Source organism: Phoenix dactylifera, chromosome 12 (assembly GCF_051530095.1).
Source record: "Phoenix dactylifera cultivar Ajwa chromosome 12, Ajwa_hap1_PhDact_Kaust_v1.1, whole genome shotgun sequence".
Classification (NCBI taxonomy): Eukaryota; Viridiplantae; Streptophyta; class Magnoliopsida; order Arecales; family Arecaceae; genus Phoenix; species Phoenix dactylifera.
In genome coordinates, this window is record NC_143201.1 from 2,221,013 (window position 1) to 2,247,386 (window position 26,374).

Sequence of the window (26,374 nt, forward strand, 5' to 3'; positions counted from 1 at the left end):
GGTTTCTTTGCTAAGGATCCAAATCCAATCAAATTCAATAAATACCATGATTGGCTCGTGGTTAGTCCTAAATAGACTCTTGTTGCAATATTCATAGCCTTTATGAGCCATGGGCCAGATTTTCTTTAATACCATTTTTAACAACCTAAGATCCTACTCATAAAAAGTAACTAAAAGATATTATTTAGGTTTCTTAATCCTTATACCTATCAAGTCAATCCTCTACTTATGGCACCACAAATCCCCCTTAAACCCAAGATCCATCCAGATTAAGCCACTCAATTCCCTCCCTCAGCCTTTGGATTTAAGGCAACCTCTCCTCTCATTTAATCCTAATCATAGGATCTTTTACCTTTCTCTATAAATACCCCCTCTCCTCTTCGAAAATTAAATAAGAAATCCAAACAAGGAAACCTCTCTCTCTCGAGCCCCAAGCACTCTCTCATCTAAGGCTGCAAATGGGTCGGGTCGACCCGTGACCCGACCCGTCCCGACCCGAATGGACCCGAATTTTAGGACCCGCGGGTCCGGGTCGGGTCCTAAAATTGGACCCGAATCATTTTCTGGGTCGGGTCTGGGTTTACCAAACGGACCCGACCCGACCCGAATGGACCCGAAAAGAGAGAGAGGAAAAGCAAAAGAAAGTCTTTTCTTTTTCTTTTTCTTTTTTTTTTAGCGTGGGTTGTGGTACTGTTGGTCAGTGTGGGAGGATAGCAAGTTAGCAACAAGCATAGGTTCACAGAATCCAAAGGAACGTCGGCCCATCAGGATTCTCTCTCGATCTATTACACTGTTGAGACCTCTGGTGTCTCGGTAGCTGCCTTTTTTTTTTTTCCTTCTGTTTTTTGGTTTTTGTTTCTTTTAACTTTTGAAGGGAGAAAGTGAGGGAACACTGCAACTGAATATGGGTCATGTGCTAGTTTTCTGTAATGGAATTGGATTTTGGAAGAAGGTCTGGGTTTTTTTTTGTCCTCGTGAGAGGGGAGCTGGGAGACACCGAGTTCCGTCCAATCAGTCATATAGATAAAAAATAGTGTGTCATGGGTCATCTGTTCTGACTAGAGCTCAATTGCAAAGTCTTTCAAGTCATGGGTCACCCAGCACCTCATAATTATGATATGACCAAATTAGATTTGCCCAAATTTTTTCCCAAAAGCACAAAAAAATTGGACCCGATCGGACCCGGACCCGACCCGAATCAGACCCGGACCCGACCCGAACCCGACTCGGACCCGACCCGACCCAACCCGATCTTCAACCAGGTCGGGTCCGGGTCCAAAATTGGGACCCGAACAAAAAACCGGGTCGGATCGGGGTCACCTAGGACCCGACCCGACCCGACCCATTTGCACCCCTACTCTCATCCCTTTCTTCTCCTCTCTTTGTGAAAAATCTAATCCTAATTCTCCCACTAGGCACTTGCCGAGGAAGAAAGAGAGAACACCGCAGAGAGCTGATCACTCTCCGAATCCCTAATACTCTCAAATTGGGAGGAGAGAAGGGAAATAGGGATCGCATCAAACGCTACCAATGGGTCGATCACTCCTCTCTTCCTCACCAATTCCTCTGAGGTTGAGATTTCCCCCGATACCCAAATCGTTTGCCTCCGTTCTGAGTCCCAAGAATGGTCTGCGACCGAGGAGGATGCCCATCCATGCGAAACCCCCGAAGGAACTCCAAATCAAGGCGATTATATCTGAGTTTCCCAGCAAGAATCGGTACTCGAAGGTCGGAGCGGAGTCGACGGGGCCAATACCTGCGGCGGAGCTCCTCCAAGTGGTCGAGACCGCTGCCAAGACAGGCGCAGAGGTTGTTAGATATTTCTTTTTTCTTGTAATTTGATTAAATTTTGCTTCTCTTTGATGGGCAGATGGAAATCCACTCCGTCTTGTGCTGAGTTTTTTTCTGTTTGATTGCTAATCTGTGTTGGGCATCGTGGATATATGGATCTTTAGGAAAATGATTTCTTGTAATTTGATTAAATTTTGCTTCTTTTTGATGGGTAGATGGAAATCAAATTCCTCTTGTGCTGAGTTTTTTTCTGTTTGATTGCTAACCTGTGTCGGGCATCGTGGATATATGGATCTTTAGGAAAATGATGCCTTCTTATTTGAGAAAGGATGGAACGTCACAAATAATCAGGCTGTTCTCTAATATCTAGTTAAATCCCTAATCTTGTTTTTTTCGTGTTTCAATATTTTTTTCTCTTTGAAATGATTGATGTATGCAAACGCTTCTACACACGCATATATTATCTTTTCTTACTTCTCTTTAAGCAGCTATTATTTTTCGCTCTTCTTATAACTTGATTTAAGATTGCCATTCCAAAGACACGAAATTTCATTTAGGTTAAGTGATTATGTAACAATGCTTCCAATCAAGTGAGAATTGTTATTTCTTACATAACTTCTGCATTTTTTTGGATGGTAAAGAAGGAAAATGTTCACCCTCCTATTACTAGGTGCCCTTTTCATAGAAAGATCAGGAGTCTATCTTGTGGATCTTGAGTATTGATTTTTCTTTGCTCATGTATTTCATGTTTGCTCTGTTTGATTTTATGTGTGGAGCTCGTCATAATATATAATCAAAAGTCAAAACTCTAAATGATCATATTTTATAAGCTGACATCATGTATGTGGGATGTGGCCAAGGGTTGAGATATCACATGCCAGTGGAATGCCAGACTGGAATTGGCACCATGCATACTGTGTTGTGCCGGGCCACCCTATGCCCCTGTTCTACATGCATGGCATGCATTGACATGATGGCTTGCCAAGCACTGGTAGGCAACCATGCCAATGCTGTGTACTAGAAGGTGTTGGCACAGTACACACCTTGCCATGCATCCTGTGCTGATAGGAACTTTAATGCATTGTTATGACTTATAGGTCAACGTAAAGGGTTGGTATGAAGAGGAAAAAGCTGCTGCATTGTAGACATTAGAATGTTGGACATTCCCTTGCTCAAGATTTTTTGTATGCTAACTGAATGGAAGCATTAAGTTTCTTAGACAAAAAATTAGGAGAAGGGAGCTTGGAATGCTTTAACCTAATCAGGTTCGAGCTATTACTTTGAGTTTTGTTATAGTCTCTTAGTTAAGACACCATTGGTTCCCTTAATAAGAATATGTCCATAACGAAGATTTACAACTTGCAAGTAAGGTTTAAGTTGTTTCTTTTTCTAGGCAATATGAGGCTGATCTATCCTCTTATTGTGTGAGTCCCCTATCCTTGGGTTATAGAGCTCTTAAGTCAGCCTTCTGACAAGGTTCTATTAGCTATTTCAATGTTCTTGTCCAATCTTGGGCAATATTGCCTTATGTGTGCAATGCATGTTTGGAGTCATGGTTTTTTAAGAAATTGTTTCATGAGTATTGATGCTATCTAGATCTATATGGTTCATGTAAGAGTACTTTTATTTCCTTTTCTTATCCGTAAAAACTTTTGCAGGTTGTGATGGAAGCTGTCAACAAGCCTCACAATATTAATTATAAAGGAATCACAGACTTGGTAACAGAGTAAGCAAAACTACACCTACTTTTGTGTGTAACTAATAACTAAATCCACATCTAATACTTAAACCATGCTTTCTTTATTTTTATTTTTCTCATTTTTTCATCAGTTAATACAATATATACTGACAACCATAGGCTGAAAATTTAACCCTGTTCTATCTGGATGACTAAACTTTTCTTTATCAATATTAAAGTCATTGTCACCTTTTACATGTTTTTCCCCACTACCATGATTATCTAACCTTTCATGAGCTTATTACTGACTATTGCCATATCATGCTATCAAATTTTAGGATTTTACATTCTGGTTATGGAATTACGTTGAGAATGTTTCATATATAATTTTGTTGTTAAGTAGTTGTAAAAGTAAGGTTTGGAACTTCAACTTCGAATCACGTTGTGGCCCATCTTTGGGCCGGAATGCTTATTGTTTCATTTTGTTTCAAAAGATTCTGGTTGAAATGGCTTCTATCTAATTGATATTCTTACAATTCAGTAATAAGAACAATGACATGAAAAGAAACTAACAAAGTGCTCTAAGAAAAAAAATATTTTTATATACTTATCATATGAAAAATGACTATTTACAATTAGGATAGGTGACAACTGACAAATTCTTCAGACGCATACTTTATTATGTAATAAAATTAAGGACTGATTGTTAACATTCCTAACGCTCTGCAGCTATTGATAGAAATGAAGGATTTTATGCATTTAAGATAAACCACATATACTTTTATGTTAAACATGCATCCTGAAATAATCGGACTAGTTTCATCTGAAACAGACCAAAATGAATCACAAGTCAGAACAAGTACTCCATTCTCCCGTCTTTTCCAGGAAGCCAAAACTAGAGACAATTTATCTGGGTCAAAATTTTAAACCTATGTCCATCAAGAACTAAATTGACTACGCACAATGGACAAGAAAAAAGAAAGAGCTTTTCATGTTCATGTCATCAACATCATAGTAATTAGGAGAAAAAGCTGAAAATGAATGAAAAATAAATGAATAAGATATCAAGAACTAAAATCATATAAAAAGCTTCTAGAACTATCTGCAAACAAGATACTTAAAATGTCCAGATATTGAATTCGTGCATGGTTATTCCATAAATCTGGAAGTTGGATTCCTTCTTCTCAAAGATCCTGGTATTTCTTTGCTTTATATATTCCCCTCCACATTGCATTTGGAAGCATCATTATCCTTAACAAAAAGAGATCTAGTTTACAACCATGATAATGCATTCTTTAAGAATATGCATGTGATTCTTTCTTTCAGTTTTGGAATATGTACTGCTATAAACTCTAGTGAAGCTTTAACATATCTTAGAGTATCCATGTAGCATTTTTTATAAACCAAAATCCCCCAAATAGCCCTCATAGAAATATCCCTTTTTCCACAAAATCAACTTCTGTCCTGTTGGTTGAGGCTGCATAATGAGTAACAAAAGCAAGCAAAACCTGCATTTCTTAGTCCATCAGGTCCAGCCATGCATATGTACATTCCTACTGGTCTTGTATCACGTTGGATATCAAAGTTGTCTAGTTCAAGTATTTTGTTAACATAAAATTTTAACAAATCTATATTCACCCTAAAGCAACACATTCGATACAGACACTTGTCAATAAAATGGCTGTAAAAGTGTTTATTTTACTGAAGTCTTTGTAATGCATCAATATATCTCGCATTTTGCTTCAGTTCTTGCCATATGATGTGTTTTTTCTCTTTAATTGGTCCATCTGGTTTTTTCTCTCTTTTATTTCTTGAACATTTAGTTTGTGACTAATTATTCCGGTCTATGGTTAATGATGCTCAACACTAAACTGCTTATTGGTTTTCAAATTGCTGATAAATGCCAATTTTCAAACTACTCTTATAAATAAACCTGGACAAGGTTTTATTTATTTTTACCATATAACTTGCAGCACAGATAGAATGAGTGAATCAACAATTTTAGAAGTTGTGAAAAAGAACTTCAAAGACCACCTTATTCTTGGGGAGGAAGGTGGCCTTATTGGAGACTCGATGTCAGACTATCTATGGTGCATTGATCCTTTAGGTTTGGTCTCTATGAAATTGCTTTTGTAGAAAGTATTTTCATTAAATGAATATATAAATATATTAATCTCGTTTGAACAATGCTGAAAATTTCTGATTGCATGTGATAAAACTAGTTTTCTGTTGTTTGTAAGAGAAACGAATTATTAAGATATTGTGAAATGCTATGAACAGTCTCTACATTCTCTTTAGTTGTTTTATTGTGGAATGAATAATGGTCTAGCTATATTTTCAGTAATTAAAGAAATGATAGAAACTATCTTTATCTACAGCTCAAGTTACTGTAGATAACTCGGATCCACTGTTTGATTTCTTCTTTCAAGTAATTTGGTGTCCATCATGTAGTTGCAAGTGTACTAGCGGACCCAGATGCATTATATTGACCAATGGCCAAAATGATTGTAAGTCAAGCTAAAATAGTTGTGTGTGGGGGAATTGTTACATCAAAGCAATTTATTTTGAGGTACTGTTGTAAATTTTATAACGATATAAATTATTAAGTTATACAATCTTATGCAAATTGCTATTAATAGAGTTATTAATGATCATGTAATATTATATTAATAATACTTTACAAAATATATATGACAATAGATTAATATATAATATACCAATACTAAATATATGTGTTAGTTTCTTCAAATTATGGAATGGTGTTATTTTAAATAGATGCATAATATGTTAATATTTTTAGGATGGTATTTACATAAATTTGTAATATTAAAAGATATGTAATATTTCCATATATTGATGCAAGACTTAGGGTTGGCCTCTGTTGCATGGGAGGACCCAACGGAAAGTTTCGATGAGGGCTTTTTTAGATTCGTTGTTTGCTGTCCAAGGTCCAAGAACAAAACAGCAGCAAATAAACTTTTGATTTCTAGGTAAACAAAGGTTCGAATAATCTAGGGCTATATGAATGGAGAATAGCAGAAATCAAGATTTAGGGCAATATGGACTTATCCGAAGATCATAAACTCATATTTCAACAAATAATGCTAGCAGATTTAATCAGGCAGAATCAATACTTAACAATTAGAGACATCAATATTGAAGTCCCTATCAACAAGATCTTAACACATTAAAGATCAACAGTTTCAATGCAGTGATTAAATACTAACAAAATATGTCCATGAAAAACTGAAAACTGAAAGTAAACTAGGAATTAGGAGGAATGAACCATGAACATAACGAGAATAGTTCTAGTAGAGAAAGCAGGGAGAATAAGAAGAGGAGAGGAGAAGAAATAGAGGAGATAATGGAGGAAATAGGCTGGCTCACCAAGGTATGCTGTTCCGGTACCGGTAGGCATACCGGTCGCCTACTGGATTGATACGGTACTGGTTCAGTATGTTCAGTTCTGTTTCGGTACCGGGCCCGTACTAAGAGAACCTAGCCGGAGCCGGGGAAGAAGAAGAGAAGGAGAGAGCGAGCGGGGGAGGGAGGAAAAGGGAGAGGCCTCCGCCGCTCGCGGAGGGCTACGGGGGTGGGGTGGGGTGGGGTGGGGTGGGGTTGGGAGGGGGGGGGGGGGGTGGACGGCGGATGCCACGGGTATAATTCTTTGCAATAGACCCTTTTTGGACTTCATTCACTTCATCCATCCCCTAAAACTTCCTACTATTGAGTCAATAAAGATTCTTAGGGGGGTCTTCTTCGTAAAATGAAGAGAATCTTAAATGTAGGTTTCAAAAGCCCTTTTTTGACTTTTTCTTCTTGTCGAAGCAGTTTTCAGATGATGTTACCAAGAACTTTTTTTGAGGAAGTGCTTTTTTTGCTTTGAAAATCACAAAATTACTTTTTTAAGCAATATTAAACATGCCCTTATATATATGGAAACAAATCCCCTGAAATCTGTTAATTAACTAACCAACTTGGTCGCCATTAGGACTCCTAATTGAATCCAGCATTATGATGATCATTGTTCATGGTATAATGACATGTGAACAGTACTGGCCTCTAATTAACTTCTAAAACTAATCCAAAAACACTGTATTGGAACAGGAAATCAAAAGATATCAGTCAGATAAAACTCTGGGGCCGTTGGATGAAGTTCCAACTGCACCTTTCTTCAAGGATATTTCTTGCAGCAGGGTAAATCTCTAAAATACTTCAATTTCTGCCCCAATTCATGATCTCAGTATGTTGTTGGCTTGAACAGCAGTTCTGAGGCTGATTTTTGTAGCCATTGTGCCATTCCTATGGTTTGTAGCAGCTGATCTTCAATCATATATACTATTATTATTAATATTATCATTATACTACCATTATGATATTTGCTAGTTATATGTAAAGCTTTATGGATACAATACTCTAATATAATATAATATAGTATAGTATAGTATAATATAGTATAGCATAGTATAGACTGTATAGTATAGCGTAATATAATATAATCTAGCCTAATATAATTTCAATATAGTATACTATAGTATAATATTTTTGCTTTCGATCAACTGTTACAGTCACAACTTGGGATTTGGACGAGTCCCAGTCTCGGGTCATGACAAATTTAGCACAATTTTTTGTGACCGTAGAAGTTAGAGTAAGTTATGAGACAAACACTTAAATAAGCTCCATGATGCGAAATATATTATCAATTGCTCCATGAGTTTCAAGATTATTTTTAATGATTATCATTGTTTCTCTTATTCCTAAATTGGATATTTTTGGACATGTATTCTGAGTTTGAGCTATCTTGCCCTTGATATCCAGATGGAACAACAAATTTTGCACATGGCTATCCCAGCTTTGGAGTATCAGTGGGAGTTCTGTTCCGTGGGAAGCCAGCTGCTGCATCTGTGGTATTTGACCCTTTTTTCTCCAACTTGAACAATTAGTTGAAAGAGTTACTTGTAGTTCTCACTCTTCATTACACAGATTAGAAAAAAAATTGGAAATTGTGCTCTATCAGGTATCCCTACATAAATTTAGTGATTAAGTTCTATGATCAATGCTTGGAACATTCGATATTCTTCTTTACTTTAGTGTGTTTAGGAGTTGGAGTAACATGAAGATTTTGAAAGTGCTTCAACAGTCAGCATATATCTCTGTTGGTGGAGTATGCCATGATATTCTGTTTGTCATTTTCCTTTACTTTTTGTGAAAAGGTATCCTTTGTCTCATTCTATATGAGATGGGAGTTATATGAAAATTTTAGAAAATTAAGCGCCTATTTGGTAATGGTTTGGTTTACCGTTTTTGTTTTCAAGAACCAAAGGAGAAAAATGTAGTGGATCAGACAACCCAAATCATGAAACTCTTTTTATTTTTTTTAAATTGTTTATAAAATCTTTGGAGGCTTTGGAACAAAGATTTATTGCTTTAAGAAAAAATAGAAGCAGGGATTAGGCAAAGTTTTGTACAGATGCTGTCTGCCACATCAACCACCATATGGGATTTTTCTAATTTCTAGACTAATAAAACCACAAAAACAGCTACAGTGCTAAATATGCCCTTAAACTTTTGCTAGTGGAAAAAGATAAAGTTTGACAGCAGTCTTGGCATTAATCATATGAATTATTTTTATAATATTAAAAAATGTATCCAAATAACTTGGTTACTAACTAAAATTGAGAATTTTGTGACTGAAATTAATCACAATTTGGGGTAGTTAAAGTTATTTTTTAAAGAGTTACATATTCAGCATGAGGAAATAATATAGTCAATTTTTGTTACTAAATGGACTTGAGTTCTGAAAGAAGATAATGAACTTTATTGATCATTGGGATGAATCTTAGAATCTAATTCATGAGAATTTTAGCAAACCACTCTTTGTAAGTTGGGTCATTCATGGGAATGGGACTCCACCTTGCCTGAGAAAAAAAGCAATTTATGCATTTCCGGTTTAGTTCTATGAATACTGTTTCCTTTATGTATTTCTGGACTTTATTCCCTATGATTTTTCTATAAATACATGTTAATGTCATGATAATGATTTCAACAATATTCCTTCTGTATCTTCTGAGGCATCTGTCTAATTGTTAGGCTAGTATGGTTGATGAAATTGATGCTTCTTTGCTCCTATTTTTAAAATTAATGCTCCACATTTCAAGATTTATAATTTCTTTCCGTGCCATTTTCTTAAAAGCAACCTCATCCAAATTTATAGTTCTCCATCTGTTGTGTTATGTTTATCCTTCTGACAAATTTGATACAATTGGTGAGGAGAATTATCAAATGTCATTAGTGATGATTTTGAAAATTTTTTTACTGGTCATCTCAAGGTATTCAAATTACAGAAGAGAGAAAATATTGAATTGTTCGTGTTTATTTCTTTTAGTATCTTCACTTTTTTTTTTTTTATGGTGAATCATCATAAGTCATGTTTTTATTTATATCTAAACTCAAGTACTATGTCAAAGGGAGGGGAAGATAGGTCTTATTCAAACATGTTGTGATCAATGACAAAAGAAAGTGATTCTGAATTATATTGATGATGTATATCTAATAATTCATATTCTTGACATGTAAAGATATGATTTGCTACACTTTGTTTGAAGCTTACTATTAGTCTCTTCGCTGCTTGAATATAAGATATCTCTTACTTGACCTTGAGTAGATTGTATCTTCATTATATAGGTAAAGAGATGAAACTTACAGGCACCCGTCTAACCTTTTAAGGTCAAGGGAAATACACATACACAGCTAAATTTTTACTTGGGGCTGTCCAAGTGTTAGCCAAAGCAAATATGCAATATTCTGTGCATTAGTTTTTTTTTCCGAATATCTCGGGCCATTTGGAAAGCGCTCATAAACCATTTACAAGAATTTCCATACCCTTGCAACTATTATGAGCCTGTTCCTACCCTGAGCATCTCTGTCCATTCCACAACCTAGATATCTGATAGAACATAATCTAACAATGGTAAATGTTCCATCTGGAAGGATTGAAAACCAAATTTTAGGAGCAAACCTGCATATGCAACCTATGTTCTTACCACATTTTGCCTGCTAACTGGATCATATTTATGGTTGTGGCATTGACATCTCACCTTAAAGGTCTTCAAATCAAGTTACAAATTTGCCTATTTTCTTGAATGATTGTTTTCCTACCTTTTCTGCCACTTTATATATAATGCATAAGCATTTGTTTTCTTTCTAAATAGATGATACCCATTCCTTCTGTAGGTTGAATTTGTGGGTGGGCCCATGTGTTGGAATACTCGCACATTTAGTGCATCTTCTGGTAAGAGTTAAAAAAATACCAAGGAGATGAGACCTTTTCTGTCTTGTGATGTGATATTTGAATTCAAATGGCTATTTTAATCTTTTACAGGTGGTGGAGCCTTTTGTAATGGACAAAAGATTCACGTTAGTCCGACTGATCAAGTAAATCACTAGTTACTCTGCAACTTTCTGTGAGTGGTTAATGTGAGCTGTTGAAAGATTTTCCTTTTTACTGCACTCATTTAACATTAAAAAAACACTTAAAACTTAGGAATTTATTGTTCATTTTTCTTCTTAAATCAGAAAAATCTCAGTATCCAGAAGCAAGGTGAATTTTTTTTCCTACATTTGACATTCTTCACTATTTATGAGATTATGCAATATGGTACTTCTTGTTGTGATTAAACCAACTGCAGACCTGCAATGAATCTGGAACATACCAAATTATATGAGTAAAGTTTCTTGTTATTTATCTCATTATACTTAGGTGTTGCTGCAAATTCAGTTTCTCTGTCTTGAATAATTTGCATTAAGCATCAGCAATTGTGAAAGTATGTTTGTCATACTGTTATCAAATGACCATGTTTATCATACCTGACATTTGCTGGGTAGCCAAGAATTACACTTTTATCTGCTACCTCTAGATTAAATTCCATGAGGACTAATCACAGTGATAGACATGTTCCAGCACGGGCGATAGTGCTCAATATCATAATTCTATGAATATCATGACTCATCCCTTGTTCCTTTGCTAAGATTTTTTTTTGAAGCTTGAAGCTTTGAATCCCTGTAATACCCAAGTTCATTAAGGCAATGGAGCCTTTCTTAAGGCAAGGCATTTTTTTTAGTAAAACATTAGGATGAATTTTCCTTTTTCTGTCTTTAAAACCAGGTTTTTAGGCTATCCCTTTTTCTGATGGCAAAAAGCGGCAGAAGATGAGCTGTGTATTTTGAATCCTTTCTAGCTCCTAATGTTGGTTGGATCTTCACCTTCATGAATTTGATACTTGTCACTGGTTGCTAGATCATGAAGAAAAATTGAAATTGAAATTTAAGACAAAACTAACCTTTCAGCTTCCTATTAGTAGTCCCTCCCCCTGTTTCTTCTTCTGTCCAATGGGAGAGAAACCTTCCCTCATCAATTTCATATCCAGCTTGAGATTGAGTTCTTCAAAAGATTCTGTTAAGGCTTGTGGATAGCTTATGCCTACTTTTAGCATATATATACTATTTTCTTTTCCAACAAAGAAATCTTCCTGCAGAAGGGAAAGGAATTAGTGCAAACATGATCTTTCTATTCTAAAAAGTTTCTAGATTGTATATTGTTTGTGGAAATTGTAATCTGCATTGGGGGTGAGCCATTGTTTTGCTTTCTTATTTTTTTTTCTTTTTGTCATCTTCTGATAACTAAGCAGACATAGTAGAAGAAGCATTATTTTAGATGTCCGTGAGGTGCCGAGGAAACTAGCGAATCTTTTGAAACTACACAATAAGTTCATGAACCAAGCAATAGTGGGGTTGAGAGACAAGTGGTAGTGTTTTAGGATCTGTTGGGTGGTGGCAATAGGACAAGCCTTAGCACAACAGTAAGCTCCATTATCTGGGTGTCATGGTTTGAAACACGGAAACAACATCTTCACATGTAGGGATAAGTTTGCATACATCTGACCCTTCCTGGACGTCACAGTGTCAAGTGCCTCGTGCATTGGGATGCTTTTTTTTGGATGTTGGCAACAACACAGGGCCAAAGCTTACTTTAGATAATACTTATGCACCTTTTCAAAGTAAATCCTTGGGGAACTAGAACAATAATTTGAAGCAACAGCAAGCATAGTTTGGGAGTCTTTTCTGAAAAGATTTGAGGAAAATATATGTCACAAACATGGGCCTTCACAGACATACAGGGAGGCAAATGTTTCCTCTAAGCAGCTGGACACAATGGGTTAAACTCGATATGGAAGTGCATCAGAAGCCGATAATTGACTTTATTGTCCTACTGAAAAACTCTTTTCAAAAAATGGAGCATCCAGTTTAATTGTCTGGAGCTCAAAATAGAATTTAGACATGAGTCTGTAACTGGACCTATCAGGTGACCTACTTAGTTTACTAAATATAACTATTGAAAGGAATGTCGGAGCTTAAATGCACCAATGGCGTAGAGGTAAGTCGTAATTTGCCTAGTCAAGGAGACATTTGTGATGTAGGGAAAAAGGAAAGTGCTTGATCAGTGTAATCAGATGAGAATCAATCTTTCAATTAGATTTCATACAACTTAGATACCATGTTCAATGTTGTAGAGGTGGGAGGCTCTGGAATTGATTAATCAATATGATCCTGCAGTTTTATCAAATATGCATGAAGAGTGAAATACCAAGCAGCTTGGTGGTCAGATTGCCAAGTTCAACATATTTGGGCTTGATGAAGTATCGATTGATAAGAATGGAGTAGTGAGGAACCATGATGTTAGGTTGAGCATCTCATACTTAGTAATGACCTGAGTAGATCATGCAGTGAAAATTTGAGCTTTATCACCTCTCAAGCTTTCCCTTGCTTTTTGCTGCATCTAATTCTAGAGGCCATCAATACATGTTACAATTTTTAATGATGATTCTCTAGATATATTTTGTCAAGAAGATTTTAATGCTATAATATTGTGAAGGTTGAAGCAGTGTTGCATCTTTTACAATGATATGTGATCGAGGCTATATCTAAATAAATTCTATTTCTTATATTAATAGGTATGAAAACAATATATGGCCTTATATCATTATGTAATTGATGTAGGTTAGGAACCCTATGGGAATCATTTGCCTGCACTAGATCAAAGTAACGCAGTGAAAATAGAACTAGAAAATAAAAACTAGAAGCAAGAAGATTGAACTAGAAGCTAGAACTAGAAGCAAGAGAATTAAAACTAGAAGATTAAATGCTAAAAGGTATTACTGGAGGGTCCTGCACCTTCTCTTTGTGTTGGACCTTCAACCTTGCACCTTTAGCCTTAACAGGGTCTTGACAGAAGATTCCCGACCTTGCACTAGTGTCTCCTCCTGAACCGGGCATTGACGCCACAAGTTCTTAAGCAACCTCTTACCATACAAGAATTGAGAAGAATCCTAAAAGAAAGCTTTATTAATATGTTCTATGATTCATTGATTCTGAGTACATGGCTGGGGTATTTACATGATAGATCTCCTAAAGGTAATAAGCTTTTCCCAATTCCCATAAGATACAGTTACCTAAAAGAAAGTAAAGAGACATAATGCCAAAAAATGATAGAAATAATTCCCTACATCCTTTTGGATTTCTAACTCATCCAACAGAACTTGCAGAAGCAAGATAATTCCGGTAGAAATAAAATAAAAATTGTCCTTAAGTTAATAGGCCACGAAATGGTATTTTCGCAAAAATCTGGAACTTTGGCAGCATTGGCATTGTCTTCGATAAATCAGCCATTTTCCTCACCCGACCTTTGTTTTAGACGTTTAGGCGATTCAAGAAATCTTACTCGATGATAGACATGGTGAGAATGATTTTTCTGAAAATTTTGACTATGCTGAGGCAAGTGAAGCTTCCTTTTGGACCGATGGGCACTGGAATGCTTTTCTAAATGTAGCTATATATAAACTTCCAAATTTAAGATTATTGGATGCCTGAGAGTCAAGTGACACTTTGGATTCTTGCTTGAAGTGCTTATCAATCTCGTGATCTTCCAAAGTGTGTCCATCTCACCAATAGATCCTTGCATGGATCTCAAGCTTTTTCCTACATAGTTTTCAATGTAGTCATGCTATCCTCTTGAGTTTTATTGGGCTTCCATCTAATGTCTAGAGGCTTCTTTTTGGATGCATAGACTCCTGGTTCAAGCATGTGGCAGACATAGTCTCAAGTCTTTCAACTGCACAGTAACAGTAGCATTTCTTATAGATACATGGCGTCTAGGAAGTTGGCTTCAAGTTGGCTTCATATATTTTTTGCAGTTACTGCATTTAGAAAAACTGCTTTGTCCATAATGGTGATGCCGATTCTTTATGAATTTTGCCTCGTAATGGCTTTTTTTCAATCTAGAAAGTAAATTTGAGAAGTGGTGCTGCCAATTTGTTTTGCCACTATTTTGCCTAAAATCGACATATTATAGCTTTTGATAATATTTAGTCTGGTTGGCAATCATTTGATCCAGCAATAGATATGGTAGTAATAGATACTTCTAATGGAACTGCTAATTAGACTTTCAACTCTCAAGAGATATGAAAAACATTATAATCTTGAGCTAAATGACATTGAAGTGAATTCCCTTGACAAAAGCCTTACAAGATATGTGGTGTTTCCCAAGAATCTTTAATTCATTAGGATGAGAGTGTCAAGCTTCAAAAAGGTCAAGGTTTTATGTATCAGATGATACTAGTTTGTACTTGGTAGACCATAAGGTACCATAGTATAGGAAACCAGTATGATATAGATATGGTTTGTTGTACAGGATTGTACCATTCTGTATTGGGTATATACTGTGCCATACCGTATTGGTAGCAAAGCGATACTCGGTGCAGGAGGGGCATGCCAAGTGTTGGAACCACAAATTGCCCTATACGAACACTAAAGGCTATTAGCATGGCACCAATATGGGTATCAAATCCAATGCTACAAACTATGGGCGCAAGGGCTTGATATGATGTCGTACCAACACCTGGTATAGGATTTTAGGTGCTATTGCAACTTACCACTTTTACCTGTCTCGGTAGGGTGGTGTACTGTGCTGTGCAATACTATACTAGTAAGGGACCGACTTGAGACCCAGTACCAATATGTAAAAACTTGACAAAGATGCGAGTGCACAGACATGTATGAGGAAAACAATGCCACCACAAAGGAACAACTTGAAGACATGATAAGAAAAAGGGAAATCAGGTGACAATAATATTCTTGTGAGGTTTCACAAATGCCTTAAATGATTTAGATCAAGTCAGATATGGAGAGATTCTATAGAAAATAATGTGAATCAACGAATATTGCTTTGATACAACCTGCACCATAAAAAATTCAGAAGTTATAAATTACCAGTTATCATGGTCATGGGAAAACAAATAGCATTTTCTTTCAACAAAATAATTATATGCATTCTTTAAATCCAAAAGTTTACATGTCACTTCTTCCACTCTTTTGCTCCCTATCATGAGATGGCCAAACTCATTATCTAGGTGGAACGTTCGCTCTTGGTAACTGGATTTGGATATGAACATGATGATGCATGGGCAACCAACATGAATTTATTCAAGGAATTTACTGACATTAGCAGGGTAAGTGGATCTTAACCATTGTCCTGAAGAGGATACTATCATATATTTATTTCACTTTGTCCTGATTTTTGGATGGCATGCGAAGGGTGTGAGAAGACTTGGTGCTGCTTCTGTTGATATGTCTCATGTTGCTCTCGGTATTGTGGAAGCCTACTGGGAATATCGTCTTAAGCCATGGGACATGGCTGCTGGTGTCCTGGTAAACTTCTCTCTCTGAAGATATGTAGAAGACTAACTAAATACCTTATATGTTGATTATAGCATGATACATATTTCAGATCTTGCTTTCCTCCTATGTCCTGCTCTTTGTCATGCAAATTACATCAGTAGTGATGATTATAACATGAGTAGTCTAGCCTATTTGGAGCTGCTTTATGATTTCTGTTACAGAGTCTGTGCATATTGGAATAGATGGCATACTTATTAATGAGACCATATTTGTTTCCATTGGTGACCAGCCTTCTAGGACTATTGCCCTAAAACAATCTTTCCTTCTTTTACAACTGGCTTGTAATTGGATTGACAATGTCGTCTTTTGGCATGTAATAATTACTTTCATCTAGTTCACACTTCTGAAACAAACATTTTTAAGGAATATAACTCTGGAAAGACTTCTGAGAGATGAGACCTGATCCAAAACATCTCTTTAATTCTCATTCTGGTTTTGAGCTCTTGAATGTAGGCAGATTATATTTTGTATTAATCATCATACTTGAGCTTATAGAGGTCTTTTCACACAATTTTGAGGTTAAAAGGAAACATAAATAGAATGGATAAGATTCTCTGATAGTGGGAGACAGTGGCCCAACATATTTGGGTAAATAAGTCCCTCAATGTTGTTATCAAAAATAAAAAGAAAAGAAAAACATCACACACACATTATGTTCATGTACACTATATATATGACAATGATCTCTGAAACTTGCTTGTGCTTAAATTGAATCATAGATCAAGAAGTTCCAGTAGGAGTTGGAATGGTGAAGTGTTGTGCTTTTGTTTTAGATAGTTTGCTGAACAGGAGAATGTACCAATAAAATAATAACAGTTGTGGCATTATCTCGTGCTTCCTCCAAACCAAATTATTCACAATTTTTTTGTTGATACTTCAGCTGTTACTATTCCTTGTTGAGAGGAAGCTAACTTATCTTAATAACTGTCTAAGTGGGCTTCAATAGTGTTAGAAGTGTATATATAAGATTGTGCAGTATGTCTTGTGCATACTGTAGGTCTTTCTATTTGTATTGTTGCATCATGCTAACCTCCCTAGCAGCCAGTGCACAATTGATATGCTATGTCATTAATTTACATAAGATTGTTCTATTAGATTGTAACAAATTGAAAAAAAAGCAAGCTGGAATAATTAGCAAAGAAGAGATTGCATAAAACAATTGTTCTTTGTTTTGAATAATGCATTCTGGGTCTTTGTGACTCCAGTTCTGTCAGTTTGTTTCCTTTTAAAATTCCTACAATTTGTTAAAATGAATTCTGACAAGCCATTAAGACTTGCATTGAGACCATACTGCTAACACATAACACCTGACCATCCAAGCGATCTGATTCTTCAGTGCATTTGATATATTGATTATTTTTATTTTTATTGTTGAGGTGGGGGGATCCTATCTCAACAATTACGATCCTTTTTTCCTGACATAAATAACATGTCAATCATCACCTGCATGGTAGTTCCTCTGAATTCATTTATCCTCTTAGCCTCGAAAGTTTGGTTGGATGAAATTTCTTTGTTAGATGAGTTAACTCCTATCCCGTATAAAGCAGAATCAAAAAAAAAGGAAAAGAACATTTAGAAGGGAAAGGTTATAGTCATGGAGGGACTTGTCGCTGCATCCACTTGCCTGACATCAGGGCATGTTTTCTATTCGTTTTTTAGCAGTAAATAAATTAAATCATAAAATATAAATACATGCTTAATTTCTGTATTGCACATTCCCCTGCTTAGTCTCATAAATAAAATTGCTACACTCTAGGGAACAGTATTATTACATGATATTTCAGACAATCCATCTTCCAGCGAACCACCAGGGATGTAGTCTTAGCAAATAATCAGTCACTTCCTTCACACTGAAGGTGAGAGACTCTGAAGAAGCACAACCATTCTAAATTTGAGAAAGAATTGCTTGAACATCCAAGGTTGGCTTAAACTTTTTCTAAATCCATCCAACACAAATTTATGGATCCATCTCCAACCAAAGGTTAAGATTATGCTCCCAAGTTTGGACAGTGTGCTTGAAAAAAAAAATTCTGATACTGCCGCTGTGCATGTTTTCGTCAATGAAAAAAAAAAAAATCTAAAATTCTCATTACAGCCCTTTCTGGGCTATCTTGACTCGTATCTTCAACAGATTACAGGTTTTGGTGATTCAATGTATGAAAAAAAAGGCATATTTGATAAATATGTACTGGCTAGTCTGGTCAAATTTTACAAGTAGCTCTGTAGACACCAATAAAAGAGCAGATGCCGAACTAACAGAGGAACAAGAAAAACCAGGTGGTGGTAGGCGACTTAATAAACTGTGTGTGGTAGGCGTCACAACCTTGTTTGTACCTAAAGCTTCATTCACACTGAAATAAATCTAGAAGTGAACCCTACTTTTAACAACTGATTCAACTTATAACTCTGTTTAAAGCATTGTAGGATGAAAAATTGGATTTTATGTGGTTATCTTTTAATAATTTTCTGAAATCACCTGATAGCTTACCTACTATGATGTGATTTATCACTACCCGTGCTCCCCCCCAAACAACAACAAAAAAAAATCCACAAGGGGAGGGGGCGCGAGTTAAAAAGTGAATTCTGATACTCGAGTATGCAAGAACAAAATCCTGATTTTGCTGATTAAGCAAGGAGATGATATAGGTGGAATTGTGTTCCTCCCCCCCCTCCCCCTTCCCTTCCTTTCGTACTTTTCGGTAAGTCCGTCCCAAGACCTTTTCTTTGGTTTCTTTTTTTTATTTGAACTGCCAGAGTTTTATCTTTATTTGAATATGTTGCCCTTTTTCTTGAGCAGATAGTTGAAGAAGCTGGTGGGGTTGTCACACGCATGGATGGTGGAAAGTTCACAGTCTTTGATCGATCTGTTCTGGTGTCCAATGGTCTTGTTCATGATAAGGTTAATTCTGCCATCATATCCCTTGAACTATGGAAAGATGCATTATGAAACTGTAAACTTGTTAAGTCCTTATGCATATTCCTTTTTGCTTATTTGTTTGGGGCTAATGTAGAAAGCATTAGCAGCTACAAAGTTCACTTTTCTTATAGGCCTTGACTAATTTTCCTAGTTCTGGATGTACATACTACCAGTCATCAACATTCACCCAAATTCTCTATTCTTTGTCGAAGCATTACAGTTTATGAAACTTATTGATATTGGGCAGTTATAGGGACATTCGTAACCTTCATATGCCTTTCTTTGCCTCCTCTTTAGTGAACTGGGAGATCCACTTTGAATGTCAAAGCTCACTAGCACATTCTCACACTTGATGCTTTTAGTCTTGCAGAATTTATGCTTACTATTTGTGCATTTCTGTGCAGCTCCTGGAGAAGATAGGTCCTGCAACTGAAGAATTGAAAAGGAAAGGAATTGATTTCTCCTTATGGTTTAAGCCAGAAGATTATGCTACAGATTTTTGAGTTTGATATTGTCTGTGAGGCTTAGGTACAATGGCTAGCATGATCTTGTTGATTCAGCCTTCATATAGTTTTAAAGTGAAAATATGTTCATAAATATCTCATCATATTCAGCTTCCGAAGAGTTCATGGATCAAACTAGACCTGTTTCTACCTTGAGTGTAGTATAAACCTATATTTTTATATCAGGGCTGTTAATAAAGCGCGAGCCTTCCAGCCTAGGAACTGGGTTTTGCTTTCAGTGTTCATAGTTTGCTATATAATCAAGTTTAATTGTCTCTTTTTTTTTTCTGTCAAAAGAAAGGGGGGAAGGCAAAAGAGTTACCAGCTAACCACTGATCTGATTTGGATTACCAGTGAAATTGCAATTACTCGTGTAGATAATCTTGGTATACAGATGATTTGGATCCAACTTGAACATCAGAACTATTACAGTGGACTTGGTTTTCGGCTGACAACCACTGATCTGATTCCAGGGTGCCTTGGGTTATTTTCAAGGGGTTAAGCAATTTGTTGCCCACTTGTACTCAACTCGTATCTTATATGCACCCTCAGGCGATTCTAATAACATAGACATTTTTTTGTATTAATACTTTCATGTGTAAGTATATTGTAGTTGTATGAGCTATAGAGTTCATATATCTTGATTGCAGCATCACCAAATTGAATCTCTAACAAACATGAAACATGTGTCTCCTGACCCTTTCCTGCCTGGCTGAATTTATGTTCATATAAGCTAGGTCTATTTATGTTCATGTTGAGGTACGAGGTGGATTTGGTTAGGGTTTGGTTAGGCGCCAAGAACTCGTATTTTTCCTATTTATTAGGCCTATTTATGCCCTGGCCAAGAACTGGTGTTTTGCTTTGAGTGTCTAATTGTTGCAGCAGTTTAGCTTTCCATGCGGAATTCAAAGAACTCATCCTACCTAACCTCGTGTCATTTGGCAATAACTTTCAAGAACAAATAGTTTTGACGTAAATTCTTTTTAACAGTGGGAGTTTTGATCGCCTGTAATTTACAAACCCAAACCGGCCTATTTGAATGGATGGGTCAAACAAAAAATCCCTATTAAAAGGAATGCAAAAAGGAAACCTAATTGTTTAGATATCCTCAGCATTTTATGGTTGCACATATTTTTAGTCAAATAATATTTAGAAATATTATTTGTAATAACTTAGAATCTCATTAAAAAAAATCCAAAAAGTATTATTTTTTAAACCTTCTTGATGCATTACCGATGTAGGACCTAACATATGCCCACATGTGTAGGACTAAACATATGCCCACACGATTCCTTACACATCCCCTCTATCCCTTTTTAAACCTAGCATTCATGCCAATTTAAGAGTCCAAATTTAATTAAATCCAATCACAAATACTATAATTGGCTTGCGGTGAACCCTCAAAAGCCCCATCCAAATAGCCAATAGCCCATTCTATCATGCTTCTAGTCCACATAGGCTATAGATTTGGTCCGCCTGATGCCAGTTTTGATGTGCCCCTAGCCCATAACTCAGATCGGCTACATGACATGGATGCATGTTCTTTAGGACAAGACTCGAGAGAATACGCAAGACTTATTTATTGAAATACAACATCAATGTTACTAGACAATAGTAATTCTCATTTCATGACAAGATAAAGAAATCTCATCATTGGCAAATAATAAAAGTTGTCCAATTATAAATCTCAGTTATCTAACTGAATGGTATCAAAATGCTCTAACTATTCATCCTCCCACTAGTAATCCTAAAATATAGGGAAGTACCAAGTATCTTACAACTATGAAAAGAAAAGTGACAAAATGGTATGAGCCAGCTCAGTTAAAATCCTCTCCATCCATGCATCAACATAAATAATTTAAGGGTAGAAAATAGCAAATAATCAATATTAGAATAGATACAAATATCATGAAATCACATACCATCTATCTAACATTGTTCAAACAAACTAATGTACACATATATGCATCATATATTATCAAATGACCTTTCTATTTAAAACTAATGGATCATATATCATCAAAATAATTGTTTTATTCAATGGTCATATATCAAATAATCACTTATCTGTTATTTTCTAACTAGCAGGATCTAAATCTAATACCAGTTATCTTTTCAGCTTTGGGTTATTTACAATCATGCTTTAGCCCATGATTGGCAATTAATAGTAGATGCTTCTGTTGGTCGTGGCAAACTATAATGCCACATTTCAGCCCGTAACTGGCAAAACATACTACCATGCTTCAGCTCATAGTGGCAAATTATAGTATTATGCTTTAGCCCATGACTGAAAATCCATAGTACCACACTTCAGCCCATGACTGATAATCCATAGTGTTAGGGATGAAAATGGATTGGACAATATCCGTCTGGATCTATTTTCATATCCGAATCTATTTGTATATCGATAGAAATTTGAGCATCCGTCTAATATCTATGTCTGTTAAAGAAAATATATATATAAGGAGAATTTGTTACAACTTTAGATCCCACTCACACCGAAGTGGGGTGCTTCCGGGGAGATCGACCAAGCTTACTCATAATCTCAGGTAGAGGAGTGAAATCTTCCACAAACCCCATCCGCTACTTGGATCCGGGTCGGGCCCCCATACATATATATATATATATATATATATATGGATATACAAATAGCCGATCTATATCCGAATATCCGATTCTTTTTGTTATCTTATTTAATTTTACATAGCATTTATGAACTTGTAAGAGAAATAAATGATCACATCCACATGCTATATAGTAACTTGATTTATCATCTACTTAGTAATATTTTTAATTTTATGATCATAAAGTTTAATTATCTGACTTATATCCGTATTTATATCCATACTTTTGGTATTCGATTCATATCCATATCTATTCAAAATAAATAGTAATATAAATTTTATATTCGACTAACATCCGTATCTATATTTGTACTTGTCAAATAAAACAAACATGGATATGGATATACTAGTACAGTAGTACCCGATTCGATTACATCCGTACATATAGTGTCATGCTTGAGTCTTGATTGACAATCTATAGTACCATTCTTCTACCCATGGTACACCTTACATATCTAATTAATTTAAAATCAATATTTTATATAATCAAAAAACTAACTCACCTCACAATACTAATTTAATTAATTATTTAATAATTTTGTAATTTTTGAATTTTGATGCTCACACTACCTCTAATCCTATATTTTTTCCCATCCTGTCTAATCCAATACTAATTACCAAAATTAAATATTTTTCAAGAGTTAGGGTTTTACCTCAATTTAAGGTTATGAGATGTAAAATGTGTTTGGGGATATTTAAATAAAAGTTCAATTTGAATGAGATTGTACCTTGATCCATTTGATCAAATAACCACTTATTTTATGATGACTTAAAATTGGAGACAATTTACAAGGTATTTGCTTTTATACTCAATGAATAATTTAATTTCAAGTCATGTATAGATGCCCATGGAGCTTGGTACATTATATATGAACAAGTGGTCATATATCATTAGCTCCATACACTAACTATTTTGGACATAAGCCTATTTTCATGTCTGCTTGTTTCAGTCACTTCATCTTCGCTCTCTCTTTTACGTCATTATTCAATAAGAAAATGTAACAAAAAAGCCTAAGTGCAGTCATTATTGGACATAATTTTAAAATGTCTTAATCTTACATCATAACAAATAGTGTTGCCCCGGTGATCAATGCTAGTAATATTTTATAAAATAAAGTTTACCGAATATAAAATATAGAATTTCCTGCATATGCACTAAAATCTTTTATTTTCATATTAATGTCATTTTTTTTTGTAGATTGACATGTTATGTCCCTTAGACATTTTGTGAGGGGCAGTCCATTGACTAGCCTGCACTTGACTTAGGCTAGTGGGCTGGCTCGAAAAGGCCAGGCGCAAGGCCACTGTGCCCTGTGTCATAATGCAGGCAGAGAAAAAGACTCGAAGATATATGAGAATCCAGAACTAAATCAACATAAAAAATTATCCGAGGTATCCAACAACCTAGACTCTCTACGGCTCCACTATAGGGTCCATCATTATATATTAATCTAGGACTACCAATTTGTTTCAGATCCAACTAGGAGAGAAAATAGCAAGAGAAGGAAAAAAAAAAGAGAAACTAAAGTATAAGATCTCGTTGGGCTTCTTTCTGTCCGGAAGATTGTAGCTCCATACAAAACCAGGGCTTGCCTATGAAAATAGATTCGCATAGGAGGATATGGCCAACTAGATAACAACGCCTAATTGTTTGAATTAGTCACTACAGTATAACTCAATTCATCTGATAAAGAAACATATATTGAATCAAGATAATAGATCAGGGTTATCAATTATAGGTCCAATGGTGGCTAATAATAGTTGGGCGTAGGACGGATAAGAGTCGACTAGGTAGCAGCGTCCGACGATCCGAGTCGATCCGCTCTTGCCAATCAAGCCAGATAAATCATGAAACGAGAATCAGACCACGATACATGTTACACAAGAGAGATTCATGATAATAGAGTCCAACGATGCTTAACGATGGTCGGAGTAAGGTTAGCACAATGGGTGGTTGCAGCGATACTGGTCCAGAACACTGTACTGGGGTACTGGGGTCAGCCCGGATCAACAATGAGAACATTAGGATCCTCCTACTAAGTCCATAGAACCATGCGAAGAGAAAGAAACAAAAGAGAGAAACTAAAAGAGATAGAAGAGGGAAAGAGAGAGAGAGGAGAGAGAAAGAAGATAGAGGGCTCTATTTTTTTCTCCAAAATAGGAAAGAGCTCGATCTCACCCTCTTCTTCTTGGATCAGGGCGATGGTGGCCCAAGGTGGTCGAGCTCCGGCGATGGCAGCCTTCAGCCGCAGCACCGCCGGCGATGGTGGTCGGCCGACGCGAAGAAGGGAAGAAAAGAGGAAGAAGATCATCAAAGAACCATTCAACCTGCCTAAACCATGGCTATCTTCATAACCCATAGCCACATGATCATAGAAGTCCCTAGGGCCAGAACAGTTCGTGTTTTGTATTTTGATTTTTTAGGATGCGTAAATAAAAAAGAAAGAAATTTTTATCATAACTACCATAGTTAACTCAAATCCAGGATATATTTGCTTTGATTTTTTATGTTAACCAATAAGCAAATATAAATAAATTAATGATTTAAGATGGAAAACAAGAAAATGTTAAGGACTAATATGCAAGAGGTTGTCATATTGTTGACGGATAAAATGGCCTGTGCAGTTACCGTATATATATATATATTTTGGTACAATACTGTAGAGTTTCATTTGCAATAAACTGCATAAATTGCGGGATTCTAAATTTCTAATGAAGTTGAGTCTAACTGAAATTAGTTATCCGAGTCCAAAACGGTTCTCCTGGGGTCCACTCTCCTTCTTCCGTACTCCGTTCTTCCCCCCACTCCGCGCCGCGCGCGAGTACCCGCCTCTCTCCGTCCTTCTCTATTCCTCTCTCTCTCTCAAACCTTTGTATATAAGCGGAAGATTCGATATTTCATCGTAGGAGCAATAGCGCCATTAGAGACTTCTCGAGCTCACGAAGGCCTCTCCCTCCCTCCAACCCCACTCCCAGCCCCCACCCCCCCTCCCCCAATACACATACAACGTATTTTCTTTCACTGGACTATATTCGTAATTCTTTTTTTTTCTGAATTTTTCACCGGAATATGGGTTTTGGTGTATTTTCTTTGACCTGTGATTAACCAATCACTTCTCTCTTTTTTTCCTTTTTGAATTTTAAATCATATCAATCCTTTTTGTTTTCCTTTTCAAATTTTAAATCATATTTTTATGAGGTCTTTGATGGAATGGCTGAAAGATTGGCATTCAGTTGATTTTTTTAAGATTCGATTAATTTATGCACTGTAGATTTTTTCTTTTTAATCTCCTGAGTTCTTGTTCAGTTTGGTAACGCCGGCAAAACAATGGGTAGAAGAAAAGCGGAAAGAGAGATCAGAGAGACTAGAGAGATGACAGAGACACGAGAGAGAAGTGTGACTTTTGAAGATGTAAACTGGGTAAGAAAATCTTTTCACTCATCTTAACGACCTTTTTCCTGTTTTCTCTGTTTTCCTTAATTTCCCCCCCCTTTTTTTTTGCGAATTCTTGCAAGAATTGCTTCCCTTCTACTTAATAGCTACGATGACGTCAAACTTGGTGCATAAATCTTATGATACCAAGTTGTTGGAAACTTGGTATAGTAATTTTAGTAGTTTCTGAGTAATGAATTTTGCTTTTGTTTCATAGTTATTATCCAGTTTTGACTCTTGCTGTTACAGAAGAGCAGGTGGTCCCAGAGTCTGCAACTGAAGAATTTAGTGATATGGTAGATGACCTAATCTCTTGATTGGTAATTGGGGATTTGTTCAATGAATTGATATCTTTTGATTTAATGTGGGCATGTAAAACCGTAACGACCAATGACCACTTCCTCTGTTTGAACTGGGATGAAGTATCATTAGTCTTTAGTCCTGATTGTTGTTATTCTCTCAATCTAAACTAAAGAAATTTAGAGGTAGGACAAGGAAAAAATATAAATGCGAGTAAATTGAACAAACTTTCAGTTGGCCCGTGGGGATTCAGAAGAATAGTGAATAAGTTGATTTTTGTAAGTGTTACATGTAAAGACCGAAAATTGGGCCCGTTCGTGGGCCCAATGAACTGAA

At 36.1% G+C, this 26,374-nt stretch overlaps 1 protein-coding gene across 4 annotated transcripts; it reads left to right on the plus strand.

Moving 5' to 3' along the window:
* Nucleotides 1-1,344: 1,344 nt before the first annotated feature.
* On the plus strand, nucleotides 1,345-19,919 carry IMPL1 (myo-inositol monophosphatase like 1). Of its 4 annotated transcripts, none has more exons than XR_005513219.3 (11): nucleotides 1,345-1,809; nucleotides 3,450-3,517; nucleotides 5,443-5,576; nucleotides 8,288-8,376; nucleotides 10,703-10,760; nucleotides 10,851-10,903; nucleotides 15,934-16,032; nucleotides 16,118-16,231; nucleotides 18,745-18,960; nucleotides 19,059-19,160; nucleotides 19,583-19,919. XR_005513219.3 is itself a non-coding variant. In XM_088708965.1 (11 exons), exons 1-11 carry the CDS (start codon nucleotides 1,531-1,533, stop codon nucleotides 19,679-19,681), a joined length of 1,164 nt encoding a protein of 387 aa, XP_088565091.1. In that variant the 5' UTR covers nucleotides 1,346-1,530; the 3' UTR covers nucleotides 19,682-19,919. The 4 variants fall into 4 exon arrangements, 2 of the variants coding, with proteins under 2 accessions (XP_088565091.1, XP_008801573.1); XR_005513220.2 differs by having other exon boundaries at nucleotides 1,346-1,809; nucleotides 18,908-18,960; XM_088708965.1 differs by having other exon boundaries at nucleotides 1,346-1,809; nucleotides 18,892-18,960.
* Nucleotides 19,920-26,374: the final 6,455 nt, after the last annotated feature.